This window comes from Ursus americanus, chromosome 10 (assembly GCF_024610735.1).
Source record: "Ursus americanus isolate L20-20 chromosome 10, mUrsAme1.1.p, whole genome shotgun sequence".
NCBI lineage: Eukaryota > Metazoa > Chordata > Mammalia > Carnivora > Ursidae > Ursus > Ursus americanus.
The window spans coordinates 53,877,490-53,892,585 of record NC_142136.1 but is presented as its reverse complement, the minus strand read 5'-3'; the positions used below and the strand labels follow the sequence as shown (position 1 = coordinate 53,892,585).

Genomic DNA, 15,096 nt, shown 5'->3' with positions numbered 1-15,096 from the left:
CTGATCGTTGAAATGAGAATGCAGCGAACTGAGCTTTTTTGAGAGGTCTGGTGAGAAAACGGAAAGAAAAGGTCCTTATCCCTGAATGACAGCATGCCGTTGGTAAATGCATTCGGGCCGTCCAGGGGACCCGGTGATTCTGACCCTTGATCTCAAGCAGCTAAAAAGTGTGAAAAGTAGGAAATCCCTGACGTGTAAGCATGCCTTTGATGGAGTGGCTGGTGCCCACCCGTGCTCCCTCGCCGCTCCTGGGGTAGGGCTGGACAGACCCGGTCTCCGATTGCTCTCGTTTTCCCCAGTCCTTTCTTCTCCGCCCGGCCTAGGGAGCCGGGCTCAGGAGTGAGCAGGGGCAGAAGTGGACAGCTATAGTAACTGGCACATTTCAGATTTTAAGTCAAAATAGGCCTGGGGGGGGGGGCTCCTTTAAAACAGCAGAGGCTCCGGTAGACATAGATGTAGGCCCCAACGCTTTCCCATAGCTCACCCTTTGCCTCAAAGGCGCTCTCCCTCCCCCCCCCCCCCCCCCCCCCCCCCCCCGCACGGGTGTGACTTACAGCTCACGGTGCTGCATTTGTGGGAGCCTACTAAAAACACACATGCAGACCACAGAGCTGTGAGTGCCAGAGGAAAGGGTCTCTGCTGTTTCTGGTAAATGACTGCAAGAACCCTGTGCTCTGGAGTTTTTAATCTTCTCGCCTTCCCAGTTAGCACCCAGCACAAAATGCTTCATAAAGCGCTCCACCCACTGGCTCTGCCCTTGCTTTTACCATCCAGTCAATTCTCTGTTAGGTCCCTTTTCCCCACCCCAGGCAGCTCTGCTTACTCCCTACCCTCCAACCTTCTAAGACACCAAACTACCCTCTGAGGACTTTCCCCTTTGCTTTCCCCCAATTCTGCAGTCGGTTTACACTTTGTGAAGCTGCCTGTCACAGGGTGGGTTGTCCGGAGATGGACTCAAAGATGCAGACCGTGAGGTGCAACCAGTGGAAAGAGAAGGTGTATATTAGGGACCAAGGCCCGAGAAAGGCTAGGAAGGACTGGCAAAAGGAACGGTTCTCTGCAACAGGCTCGGCAAGCTTGCCTGTTAAAGCTGACCTGGCCTGAGTCCAACGAACTTACATTTACCCACCCCCCACACCTTGCTCAGTCAGCAGATGCGGGCTGCCCAGAGAAGGTGGCTCTGCCGCCAAGGCAGTTCCTGAAGGATCTGGTGGCTGGAGGCGGTCTGTAGACCACAGTCCCCACAGCTGGGCAGCAAGTCCTTTGAAAGGAAGTTTGGGCAGCACCCTCTGCCCCAGGCTAATCCTCTCAGAATCTGATAATCCAAGGGTTCTAGCAACTCTGCAGGTGGACAGATAAGCCCACTGGCCCACTATGAATGTGTTCATGCATCACACTTCTCAGGTTGGGCGTCAGGTTGCACACGTGCTGGCAGGAGATCCTATGATCTCATCCAGCCAGTTCCCTAAAACAGGGCTTCCTGGTCTAAGATCTGAAAAAAAAGGAAGGCCAAGATATTGCTCCATTAAGTCCTTGGAGCAAATCGGAAGATTCGGGACACTTTGCCTCCACAATGAGCAGCCTCTTCAACTTGTTCCCTTGTGCAGAATAAGTATTATCCTTTTTAATTTTTTTTTTAAAGATTTTATTTATTTATTTATGTGACAGAGAGACAGCCAGCGAGAGAGGGAACACAGCAGGGGAGTGGGAGAGGAAGAAGCAGGCTCCCAGCCAAGGAGCCCGATGTGGGACTCGAACCCGGAACGCCGGGATCACGCCCTGAGCCGAAGGCAGACGCCCAACGACTGCGCCACCCAGGCGCCCAATATTATCCTTTTTAAAACTTTGAGACACAGTGCTCTAGAGCCATCGATTCCTGCCCTTCACTCAGTCACTGATCATAGATTTATTGGACATTCATTAAGCCTCAGGCACCAAGCTACCCACTGGAGACAGAGTGGGGAACAGGTCACAGAAAGTCATTGTCACTTAGACACTTATAGTCTAGTGGAAAAGAAAGATTGGACAAGTAAGCAGAGAAACATAATCAGAAATACAGTAAGTGCTACAGGAGAGACTCTCGGGGTGGGAGAACAGGGGAGGGATGGCAAGAGATTAAGTCAGAGAGCCTGGCAGGCACCAGACCTCACAGGGCCTAGAAGCTATGGAATGGTGTTTACAGCTTGCTCCAAGTACAAGGGAAAGCCCTTGGGGGAAAGCACTGGAGATCATGATCTGATTTCTGTGTTCCCACGACCACTCTTCCTGGACAATGACAGGGGGACGGCAGCCGGGCTCACAGGAAGGCCAGTCTAAAAAGAGTTGCAGTCATCCCACCCGGCGATGACATGGCTCACTGCGGGTAGTCAGTGGCAAAGGAAAAGAGTAGAAGGATTCGAGTATATTTTAAACAAGAATCTGTTGTTCTGGCCCTCAGAACATTCACACTCTGTTGGAAAGACAGATGTGCAAGCAAACCCTGTCATATTCCAACACAGTTACTTTCATGAAGATACAGAAGGTACAGAGAAGCTTAGGATGGAGCACACACGACTTCCCAGGGGAGCCAAGGTGCTCCCAGCTGTATCAGAGCTGGGAAGTAAAAATAAGTGTTTGTTGAGGGAACGAACAGTGGGTGGTGCTTCTGGCAGAGGAGGCGGTGCCTGTGATGGCCTCGAGCATGTGCCTGGCAGACCTCCAATGACGGGGCCCTTTGCTGACCACTGACCGAGGCCCCAGTTCCCCCGACTGTCCCACCCCACAGGTACCTCTCTCCCATTGCGCTTGGCACTTTGTGTATAGAAACCCATTTGCGTGCCTGCTTTTCTCGCCAGATTTCAAGCTCCTGCAAGACATCCTCTGTCTTGTTTATTGTGGCAATAAATAGTTTTTGACAGAAACTAAAAGTCTTCTCTGATGACGCCACCACCAGACACTGAATCACTCCTTCACTTCATATTGTGCCGTAATTGCAAAGGTGTAGCCTTTGGGTGTGGTCTCTCCGACCAGCTCCTTGAGGGTAAAACCTCTGTTCCCTTTGTTTGTGCCTTTTCATAGGCTTTTTCATGGGCTACCATGATCTGCACACTCAAAGGGCCATCCAAAGCCTACTGAATGAAATGAGTGAACAAAAATGGATTTAAATCAATATGCAGTGGGCAATTACTGACTAATGGGATTTTATTCCTTTCTTGGTTACCAGGATGGTAAAGCGACTGCCTGCTGCTTGCTGAAGGGTTTCATCAGCTTAATGCTGCCCCAACATGTCTGCCGAAAATAACCAGTCATCAGGAGGAACATCCCCTCTTTCCCTTCCCACAACATCCCAGTATTCCACACAGACCTTGTCTTCGGAGGAAGAAGAGAGAGAGGACCATGAGCATTCAGAGAAAGAGTATCTATCTCCTGAAGACAATGAGTATGTGGAAGAGGAAATCTATCCTGAGGAAGACGAGTACCTGGAGGAGGAAATGTTCCTGGAAGAGAACACATATCTGTATGAGACTCCGGAGTACCTGAAGGAGAGAAAGCATCTACAGAAGAAAAAACATCTGGAAGAAAAAGAGGATCTGTTTGAAAGGTATCCGGAAGACGGTGAGTGTCAGGACAAGGGAGAGTATCTGAAAGGAAAAGAGGGTGTGTGTGAAGAAGAGTATCAGGGAGGGGATATCGGGAGGGGGGCCTCCTAAAAGAGAGCGACTTTAGTTCACCGCCATGCCCAGGAAAAAAGATCAAACTTGGGATAGAGCCAGAGCTCAGTCTGTCAACCCCGCCCACGGTGCCAACAGGTAGGCACGATCATGACTGATGGAGTTCTCTGCCCGGCCTCAGTGGCCGTGCCCCCAAGCACCGTGCCCACAGAGCAGAGAGGCTTAGTGAACATAAAGCCCCATTCATAAACAAAACAAGCAAAACATACCCTATAATGTGTGTCTTTTCCTTATTGCACAAGTAATACATGTTTATGGTGGATGTTTGAGAAACTATATGTAAGAAAAACGAAGAAAGCAAACATCACCACCATCCAGAGGGGAACAATCACTTCCACACTTTGGTCACATCCTCCCCAGGCTTTATAAAATGTGTGTCACCTGCTTTTTAATGTATATTATGCTTTACAAATAATAATTTATATATGTATATAAAATTATAAATAAACATACCTCTAAAAGCAGGTGACATACAATACTTATATTACACACTTCCATTAACACATGTAAGTATTCATACTTATATGAATTTCTTCATGTTATTAAATTTTCTACAAATCCTTTTAATAGCTACATCACACTGTATTGTATTTGCAAGCTATAATATTTTTAATCAATTCCTGATTATTATTAATCATTCACTGCTTCTGATTTTGTTACTTTTTCAAAGAGCACTTTGCGAAACAACCTTAGAGCTCAATTATATCAATGACCTCTAATTATTTCCTAGAATCTATTCCACAATCTGTTGCTAGGTCAACAGACACTAGTATGCTTCTCGCAATGCCCACTAGGCCCCTGGAAGGCCTCATCTTACCCTGCCTGTCAGTATTTCACTTTGGAGTGATTTCTCTCACCCAATACTGTTTGATTGGCACGTTTTCGTTAAATTGGGTTTTATTATTTGGCAGTGGACTGCTTGTGCTGTTGCTAGAGGTGGCTGATTCCCACTTTCTCCTAGGCCCGTGTGGTACCTTCCCTTGCTGTCATGACTGCATGGCCATATCCAACCAGGTTCAGAAAGTCAAACATCCAGGTCATCTTCATCACTGCTAATGTTGACCTAGAAATAGGACTACATTATTTTTCTGGATCTGATTCTGTTACCAAGTGCGAGCCACTCTGGCAACTTGAATTTTTAAATCCCAATCTGATTACACACCGACTACATCCTAAGAGCTGGGTGTTCTTAGCTGGCACACACGCATTTACATCCCTCTTCTTCAAAACAGATGCACCATCCTAGGTTCCTCCTACCCTCATGGAAGTTTCGTTGGGGCATTGGAGAGGTAAAACCTCTATTGCTGGGAAACTGTCTTTTGTGTGTGCCCTGCCATGAAGCTCCCTCTCAGAATCCTAATATCCCTGCTGTTCAAATACCAAGTGTAATTCTAATTCTGAAAAACAGTTCGGGCCATTTCTTTTGCACAGTATGAATCAAGCATTCTTAACATGTCCCCTGTATGCACTGGGCCTTTGTAAATATATTACCCACTACAGTAGGACAAATACAATGCTGTCAAGTGAATGGAACTGTGTATAAAGCAAAAGCTTTGAAAATAAATGCCCTGCTAGCAAAATTTGGAGAGGCACTGAAAAAACTGTAGAGGAATGCTAAAATGCCTTTAAAGGCACATGGAAGAATGTCTTGGTGTGTGAAAACCCAGGGTAGCCACACTGCACAAAACATTAAATTAAGCCCTAAATTAAGAAGGGGTCTACAACAGATTCAGAACTTTTCAAAAGAATTTACATCAAGATTTCTTCATGTGGAATATTTTGCCAATACCTTTAAGATAGAAATTTGTTGAGACCTTGGCACAAGAGTGCCTTCCTGACCCCTAGCAAATGCTCAGTACATGCAAATAGAATCAAGTTTAATTTCATTCATTTCATAAAGTCAGACACACGTGCACACGCACACACACACACACACACACATATGCACCTGCACTTATTTTTAGAAACGCCTTTTACAAATTAATTGAAAGTGGGCCCTAGAAATGACAAATGGGCTTCTATCACTCAGGCTGATGGATTAATTGCTAGAGACTAGTGGGGGAGTATATGTCGAGGAAGATTCTGAGGGCCCATTTGGGCTCAGCAGGAAAGAGTGCCATGAGGGACTAGTGATGTCTGCCACAGGACCAGACTGCGACAGAGAAGCAGGAGTGCCATTTGTCTGTCTGTTTGGGGGTAGATGTGAGTCTATCGCAAAGAACACTGTTTCCTTCTTCTCTCAGGAGCTTAACTGCCTGAGTTTGAGGGTCAATTGTCTCCCACTTCTTAGGGCACAAACTTGGGCAAGTCACTAACCCCTCTGCCTGCTGGTTTTCTCAACTATCAATTAGGAATAACAATGGACATACTTTATAGGTTATCTGTGAAGATGAGAGGGATTCAGTCACGTAAAGCATCTCGAGCTACGCCAGGCACATAGCATCTGAAGGCTTTCCAACATTAGCTATTATTGTTGTTGTTTTGTATTTTATGAGTCCCCTACCATTGACTTGTGAAGGATCGTTTACACTTCCCACCACTACATGCCCCATCCCAATCTGTGGATTGGACATAACAAAAAAATAAGATGTGATGAACTGGGGTGTGGGAGGGATCTGTGCAGGCACGTCAATTTCAGAGACTTCCACTGCCCGGGACAAATCAGGGTAGGGTCACACTTACAACCTATTCCCTTCTTTCTCTTCTTTAAAGAAATAATTTTCCCCATGGTTTGTGGGGAAATCCAATAAAATTAGATGAGCAACTTGAATATAAAAGCAGCTTAGTCATCACTGAATAAGCAATAGGCCATATGACTGATTCCCTGAGAGGTTCCAAATAGTTTTTGTAAAATGTGGGTGTCCATGTTGTGGTGTCAGAGTATCCAGCACATGGTAGGGCCTTTGACCTTGGGCATGTCACTTACTTTCTCTAAGTTTCAGTTTCCCCAAGTATAAAAATACCTTTCTTCACAGTGTGGTAGCAATATTTACATGAAAAAAATATATCTAAAAATGCTTTGAAAGCTCTCCCACACCACACTGTTGTAAGGTGCAAAAACGCCCTTCTGATCTCACATGGGCAGGGGGTGCTAGAAGGAGGTACCATCTATGTTACTATCACGCTGTCATAAAACACGACACCACCCCATAACGAGGCCCCTTTTGGTTCTGTTTTTTTTTTTTTTTAGAACCCAAGACCTTCCTAAAGATGAATTCTGTTCTGTGGCAAATAATGCCATAGAGATGTCACAGGATATTAATTTTGATTTACAATGTTTTTGCTCAATAGTATTTTGATATGCATAATCTGCTGGACTTGATTTTCTTTACCCTTTCTACTCCCTTTTCCATAGTTCCAAATGCTGTTTGGCCTAAATGCTATTATAATTCCTTTGCCTTTCCCAATTGAGAGCTGCTGCCCCAATAACCCTTTCCCACAGAGCACCTAGCAGTTTTCTGTGTATTTAAGAAGAAAAGTGTGCAATATATTGATAAGAGAGGGATGGGAGAGCCAGCCAATTTGTCAGCCAGGAAACTTCACAGATGGTGACAGAGCTCTACAACCAGGGTGCCCTGAGTGCAACTGGTTGGGGAGACGCTGAGCCCCAGGGGCAGTCGCACACTGCCTCCCCTCTGCTCCCAAACAAACAGCAGCATTTTCTGTACATGTCTTGCCCAGACGGTCAGGAGAGCGGTCCAGGGGCATAGGGCGTGTATCGCAAATTTCATGATCTTTGTCTCCTTAAATTCTCCCAGCCATTATTTATCCCCACTTCACAAATGAAGAACCTGGAGTCCGAGAGAGGGTAGGTGACTACTCCAAGGTCATGGAAAATCATTAGAGGAGCCAGGACAGGCTCCCTAGGCTTCCCTTTTCCCTCTTATAATCACCTCTCTTTCTTTTCTCCTTTCCTTCCTCCTGTCCTTCTTTGTTTGGGCTTTTTAATAAATTATGTGCATATTTTAATTTTAGGAGAATGACATAAAAAGAAATAAAATCTACTTTTGTTCATTTTTTAATGGAAAATTTGAAAAGCAGAAATCTGAAAAGCATCATTCCATCTACCAACATCCAAATATAAATAAAGCTGATTCACTCTGAAGTGATTTTGATTCTGTCCTTCCCACTCTTATTTTTTCTATGTTTGGTGGTGGTGGTGGTCCTTGTTTTGTAGCTTTGTTCTGTTGTGTTTTTACTGCTTTAAACATACTGTATGTACAAGTTTGTATTTTAGTTTTGCAACAGAATTGTGACTTCAATATTTGTCCGTATTGGTTAAATTTATAACTATCATTTTAACAGCCAAGTAATATTCCTGAATAGTATTCTGTGTCATGGGTAAACTATGGATAAGTATAAGTGTTGAACATTTAAGTTTCAAATTTCAATTTCCAGTTCTCATCTCTTTACTACTTCCACTGGGCTGGTCTCTATTATTAGAATTGATGGCCTATTCTATCCCAATTTTACATGAAATTCTTGATGTATCATTCAAGGCAAATGGGTGGTTAAATGACACAAACAGATTCTTTGAAACTAAAACTCATTTTTAAAATATTTAGACCCTCTGAACCTCCATCACCTCTTCTGTACAGAAATCCTTCATCTTACGACAGAGCAAGGCTTGCGAGGTGAACATGCAAACTTGAATTTCCAAAATCCGTGATTTTGTGAAAATTCTCTTGAGTTTGCATGGACTTTATAAAATTTAACCTTGTCATTTCTCAAGGAAACCATTAAGAGAGACAACACTAATGTAAAAATAGAAGAATTCTATAAACCAGGGCCTCTCTACCCCAAAGCCAACATCACATTTTTAACAACATATTTTTAAATAGAAAAAAGATGCCTTTTTTTTTTTTTTTTCAATATTGTCTTTCTGGTTTTTTTCCAACAGAATTCAAGATTTCTTCTTCATATCAAACCCTGCCTCATCTTATCACAAGGTAATGTTTTTCTTTTGGGATGAATTAGGTGGAAATTCACGCTTAGGGATGATGCAGCAGGACCGTTTGCAGTCCCGAAGATGGGAATAGGGGGGCGGGTGGTGTGGAGGTACAGGGTTCAGGCCCCCTGAGGAAAGAGGGACTCAGGCGGGGGGAGGGTATCTCTGGCAGTCATACATAAAGGACCTCCCACCACTGACCCCTCCACCATTCATACTCATGGGGTGACAGCCAGGTCCCAAGATCCAAGTCCTGGGTACCCAGAACTACAGAGACAAAACGGCAAGAGCCATCTGAGTCTGCAGAGAAGGTCTCAACCAGGGAAAGATAGCAAGGGGCTTGTGTCACGCTCACGGTGAACAGATGGAAGAATGCCTGAAACAGAGTCACCATCTTCCTTACTTGGGCATGTCTCCAAGGTCTCAGTCACCCTTCAGTGAGCACTCATTAAACTGCCATAGGGTTTCGCACATGCAAGACCATCACTAACATACCTCTGGAATAAATGCCCCTATGTGCTCAGCTCTGTAGAAACCAAGGCAAGGGGTACCCCAGACTTCCATCTCACAGTCCTCATCCTTGTGTCTCATCCCCTACAATCCCTCCCCCAAGGATGACTGCAGGGCATTTATGTCCGCTGGTGAAGTGGGTTGGCACTGGGTACAAAGAAAGCACAAGGCCAGTTTGGTTATGGTGAGAACCTGGAATGAGATCCCTGCTCTGCTGCAAAGGGAAGCTACCGGCTACAACTCAAGGGATGCCCCTCAGCCTGGTGAAGCCGGCCCCCGTTGCTGCTTTCCACTGGCCCCTGAGCTCCACACTTCACGCTCCTGGGGGCTCAGCAACGCGGATCAGACAGCATCGCCCCCACTAAGGCAACACATTAGAGGGAGTGGCTCTTTGGAGGCCCCTTCACCTCAGTTACTGACACCCACAGCATGTGAAGCAATGGGGCTGTGAGCACAGGAAAGTCTGTGACTGAGAACAGGGGCTCTGGACCCAGACCACTCGGGTTTGAATCTCAGCCAGCTGTCTGCCATAGGGCCACCACATACTCTCCCTGTGCCCTGGGTTCTTTGTAAAATGGGGACAGGAAGAATTTCAGCCTCATGAGGCTGTGGTTGGGATTCGATGAGTATTAACTCATGGGGCTCCCTGAGAGCAGGGGCTCAGTATGTGCTACAGATCATTTTTACCCCTGCTTCTGCTCCCCGCAAGCCACCACATGGAAACTTAGCATGATTCCCGGTCGGCTTTATCCCAAACACAGGCATCCAGCCAATCCTTTATCCACATTTCAGCGGAGTAGCTTTCCTGTCACAGAGGAGTTCATGGGGATCAGAGAGGCCCTGGATTTTCCTGACACCAGGTTGCTGGGAGACTGAGCCTGCACAAACCACTTTAGGCAAGAAGTGTTACCCTCATATTTGTTTATAAAGGCAGGGAGTGGGAAAAGGAAGCAGGCTCAGGTCAAGCATTTCACAGGTCCCTTACAAACGGGAAGGCTCCCTCTCCCACTGCTACACGCATGCCCTGAAATCCCCCCGGCACACACCAGGCTCCTTCCCCACTCTAAAACAGCGGAAGCAGCAGGCCTGGGACCATCCAATCACCCCAGGATCTAGGATCGAGAGGCTCCTCCTGAACCCTTCCATTGCAGATTCGGGACAGGGAGCTGGCGTTTGGCCCAGGTAGGCTACAACCCCCAGCCCCAGAAGACCCCGCCACATCCCAGCCCAGGGCAGGTGTGGCAGACAGAACACTGAGTAAATGTACATGAAGATGGCAATGACCAGACAGGCCCACCCTTACCTTAAGTATGATCCCTCTGTGTGTTTGGCAGCTTCGACGTCTCAAAGTCCTTTCATGGGGACTTGCATTACCTCTTTGGGTCCCAGGGAGCACCTGGTAAGTGAGGTAGGACTTGCGTTATCCCATTAAAAGGGTAGAGCCCAGGAGAGTCTCCTGATCTGGCCCTGAGGCCTGGAACAGGGCAAGAGTTGACAGTTGCCTAAAGAGCTTATCTGTGTCCATTAGTTCTTGATCCCTGTGGTCACCTGATCTAGGATCTGCCATCTTGCCCGCTTGGACCCATTACCCCTTTTCAGTGGTTCATCCTGAGAACACAGCTGCTATGCCCTGGCCACAGGCTGGCACAGACCCAGGCCTTCCCATGGGTCCTTTGGAAGTGAAACAAGATCTGCCTGTAATTCCCACAGGTGCTGAGCCTCCCACAGAGAGCAAGCAGCCTCCTCTTCTCTCCCTCATCCTCTTCACCCTCAGCCTCAGACTGCAGCCCCTCACCCGCTCCCTGTCCCTCTGTGCACGGGCAGAACGCTGACCCAGGCAAGGAACTGGCCCGTCTCTGAAGGGCCACTGAACTGCTTACCTCACCAGTAAGAACAGCAGCAGCCAGGAATGCACTTGCCCCCTCTCCCTTTGTCCTCCCTGTCGGGGACCTGTGAAGAAGATATGATTATCAAAAAAGTACAGAAACTGAAACACAGAGACATTAAATACGTTACCCAAAGTTACTCCACTATAATGCAGGAGCCAAGATTTAAGCTGGTGTCATTTGACACCAACGTCTGTGTCTTTTCTACCAACCATCCTCACTGCCCATTTATATGTTGGGCATTTTCCCTTACACTTGTCTCTGCCATTCAGCCAGTTTACATGAGATGACTTCTGGATTGAAGCACCCCAAAGACTGCCCTCATCCCTTTGAATGACATTTTTTTTTTTTGCCCCCAGTTAAAAGCCAGAGATTCCTGACGAAGAACACAGTGTGGGTCTGTGTGTTGGGGTGGTCCCTTCTGATCCTATGGTACGAGATGGCAGGACGCCTGCCTCAGAGCCAACGTTCTGTCATCAGGCCCTGTGGAAACCTTTCTCGATAATGGTGGTATTTGTAGTGGACAGACTAGAGGGGACAGACCTCAGTGTTTGATTTTTAAGCTGCTACAGCATCTACTTTGGTATTTTTCCCATTCTACCTGAGGCAGCGGTAAGGCAGGAAAGGTCACTGGGCTGGGCAGAGTCAGGTGCCAGGAAGGATGGAGAATGTTCTGGAACATCAGACTGTCAGTTATGGAAGCCTGGCCCATTGGCCTTTGAAGGCATCCACAGAGCCTTTTACAGTAAACAAAGCAGCTATTGGCAACGTGGGGTCTGCTGCCTGGAATGGCACCTGGGCCTATTTACCATCATCTACTAGCTGGCCCCTTCTAACCTGTGACATCCACCATCTGGGATGGGCAGAGTCTGCATGAGATGGACAGTAGCCTCCCCACCTTCCCAACAGGCCATCACCCCCAGTGCCTAACATGGTCCCTGTGTGGAAGTTGACCGGCCCCTGTGCTCCCCTCTGACAGGAGCGCAGCGACTAGCCCTTCTAGGAGGGCCATCCTCTTCTCTGTCCCGCCTTCCAACTCTGAACTTCCCCATGAGTCTCCATACGAAAACATAACGCCTTCTACCTCATACGTGCGGCAAGATGGAGAACTTCTGGCCTGGCAAGACCAGAGCACGCAGACAGAATGGATCTATAAGAGTAAGTGGGGGGTGGGGAACTGCACGCTACTGGCCATGACACGGGGGGGCTGCAGGGGGGAATACATTACATGGGTGTGAAATATCATGTCTTGACATTGCCTCTCATGCTACTGATACACATCTGCTTCCTGTGCCATTTGAAGTGGTACTTTAGGTAGGAAGTTAAACTCCTCTACCAGCCCTGCTACCCTCTTCATCCCACAGCCCCCCTCAGAGAAACATCAGCAAAGTGCTGAAACAAATACCTTTTTCAATCTTTCCCTTTCTTTTCATTAGTCTTCTTGTTCCTGCTCTACATGAACACGGGCCCTATTTCCCTCAGGGACACAGGCCATTAGCTTCCCAGATTACAGACGGGTTCCTTGGGGGTGATGGGCTGTATCCAGATGATCACGTGGATGGTGGCAAGTGGGACTCTGTCTCAGCAGGCAGTCAAAGCCGGCCCTGATTCTGAACCAGCCAAAACCATCTGTAGCATGAACTTTTGTAGCCACAACTGGGAGACACTCAGGAGAGAGTTTGGCAAGATTGCATTGAGAATCTTAATCCTCTACCCAATTAAGCCCAAAGTCCCCTCACCCTAGGATCCTGGGATGGAACACAGAGCAGCATTTCTTGCCATTATTAATAATTTAAATCCCGCCTTCATGAGATTGATCCATCACGGGTTCACAGATTCATTTCACAGCTGTAGTCATGGCAGCGGTAAATTAGATTCCCCCCTCACCTCCCATCCCTGCCCACATCCGTGCTGCTCTATTTTGTAGCTCAAATGTGGTTAAATGGAATTAGGAGCCAGGAACCCTATGAGGGAGGGTGGGAAGGCCGAGGGCAGGCCCACACAAGCCAGGAGCTCGACGGAACAGGCAGCTCAAGATGAGGGGGATTTTACAGGCGAAATCAGTTCATGGGGGACTTTTTCAGCATGTGCGCTCCGGTGGGGCCCTGAGAACTGGAACCATCTCAAAGTCAATAAGCATGACAGCTGGGAAAAATCTGAGCATTTATCTAAATATTCATAAGCAGGATTCTAAAAGTCATTTACTGGATAATAGCCTGTAAAGTGCCGGTGCTAAGCTTGAAAGGATGCAGGAGGGGAGAGAAGCGATAGAAGATGGCTGGAGTGAGGGAAGGGGGGCACCAGAGCCCGTTCATCCCACTGGGGACCCACCTCCAGAGAGGGAGCCTCCTGGGGTCATGATTTCATTTGACCTGTTCATTCACGATCCTTTTGGTTCCTAAGCTTCATTTACAGAACTAGTCATGTCTGCGTCTAATTTGGGTTTTAAGCGCTCTGCATATTTGGTCTGTAGGGCCGTGTTTTGCAGCTAAGTGTCCTTCTAGGACTGAGTTCCTTACAGCCGACATATGTTTAGTGCTTAGTAAAAGTCTAGCCACCCACCGTGAATGCCTACTGATCAAATATTGCGACGGGGGTGGCCTGGACCAACAGTGTGCTCTGTGTTGGAGCCTCTCAGCCACAATCAGTGTTCCTGCAGTTATGTGAGGGGATGGTGGGTAGAGAAGAGATTGAACCACAAGGAAAAACAAGCAATTCTCTAAAATTCTTTCCCGTTCTGCCTTTGGTTTGCAATCTGTCCTTTGGAGAGCATTGGTAATAATCCGATAAACCTTGCCTATAATATACCCATGATTGTGTCTGGGCAACAGAATGGGGCAAATAGATGACAAAGATACTTCCATCTGAGGGTTAAAGAGTTGTAAGAGAGAGTGATAGGGTGCAGGAAAAACCCAGGAAGGATGGAGCTTCAGGAAGGTAGAAGGGCTCAAAACCACATGCAGAGGCAAGAGAAAGGTGACACAGGGAAAGTGATGTGTTGGGGGTGAGGATGGGGCTCGGGCCATGGAGGAAAGCCAGTCCTTCTGCAGCTGGAGTACAGAACCCTGAGGATTCCCAAGCATGGAAGATGTGAAAAAGAATCTGCTTTCAGCCCAGGGCAGAAGCCACCAATCCACTTGTTGGAGAAACAGACAATCAAGGCAAAAGCAACCCAAAATGCTGGCTCTGAGGGTTGAGGGCCAGCGGGAACAGCAAAGAAGAGAGCAGGCATAGATACCACTGTGCATCCCTGTCTTGGTTGCCTGCAAGGATGCAGATTTCCAGCCTCACCAGGATCCCTGTCTGTGCCCCCCCTGTCTGCATTCTTAACAAGATCCCCAGAGGACACCTAGGCACAGGAACATCGGAGAACCAGAGAACTCAAATGTAGGAGGATTTTCATGGGTCCTAAGTTCCTATTTTTAAAGCATTTGTAAATTATGGAATTGTTCAACCCCAGGGGGCCAGAAACAGCATTTTACATGGCAGGGTCCTTCTCAACAAATAAGACTTTGAACTGAATCTAGAGGGAAAACACCCAAATAAATCCTTGAAACTTATTACTACAGAGAGTGACAGGTCTGATACAGAAGGAATACTAAAGGCACCAGAAATGCCTTGTGACCTGTGTAAGGAAGTGTTCTGAAGGAGGACCAGAAAGACTATTTATGGCCTCAGGTGTCTACCTATCCAGGCACAGAGCAGGGTCATAAAGAACTGCAAAGCTCTAACACAGAGCGTTCTACCCATGATTGTAAAAACCCTCAAGACGCATGGCCTGGCACATAGTAAGCACCTATAAATATTTATTCAATACTTGCAAAATTGTTGTTGAATCCTCATCTGACTCGAGATTAGACATGATGAGGAGAGGGTGTGTCCTACTTCCAAGAAACAGTCTGGGTAGGAAGGGGGCTGCGTATAGAAATATGTACACAAAGAGACATTATACATCTAGAAATGTGGGTGAGGACAAACAGAGGAAGAGCTGTCGGCCAGTTTGCTTCGAGCCACCTGGCCAGATGGAGAAGAGTATTGGAGA

General features: G+C 47.1%; 1 protein-coding gene across 1 annotated transcript in view; it reads left to right on the top strand.

Moving 5' to 3' along the window:
- The first annotated feature begins 3,263 nt into the window (after positions 1-3,263).
- Positions 3,264-15,096, top strand: part of ERICH6B (glutamate rich 6B) — a 42,366-nt gene continuing 30,533 nt past the window's right edge. The window contains 5 exon segments of the mRNA XM_087864910.1: positions 3,264-3,594; positions 8,611-8,659; positions 10,503-10,567; positions 11,414-11,486; positions 12,034-12,212. Of these exon segments, the coding sequence (XP_087721036.1) occupies positions 3,264-3,594; positions 8,611-8,659; positions 10,503-10,567; positions 11,414-11,486; positions 12,034-12,212 (697 nt within the window).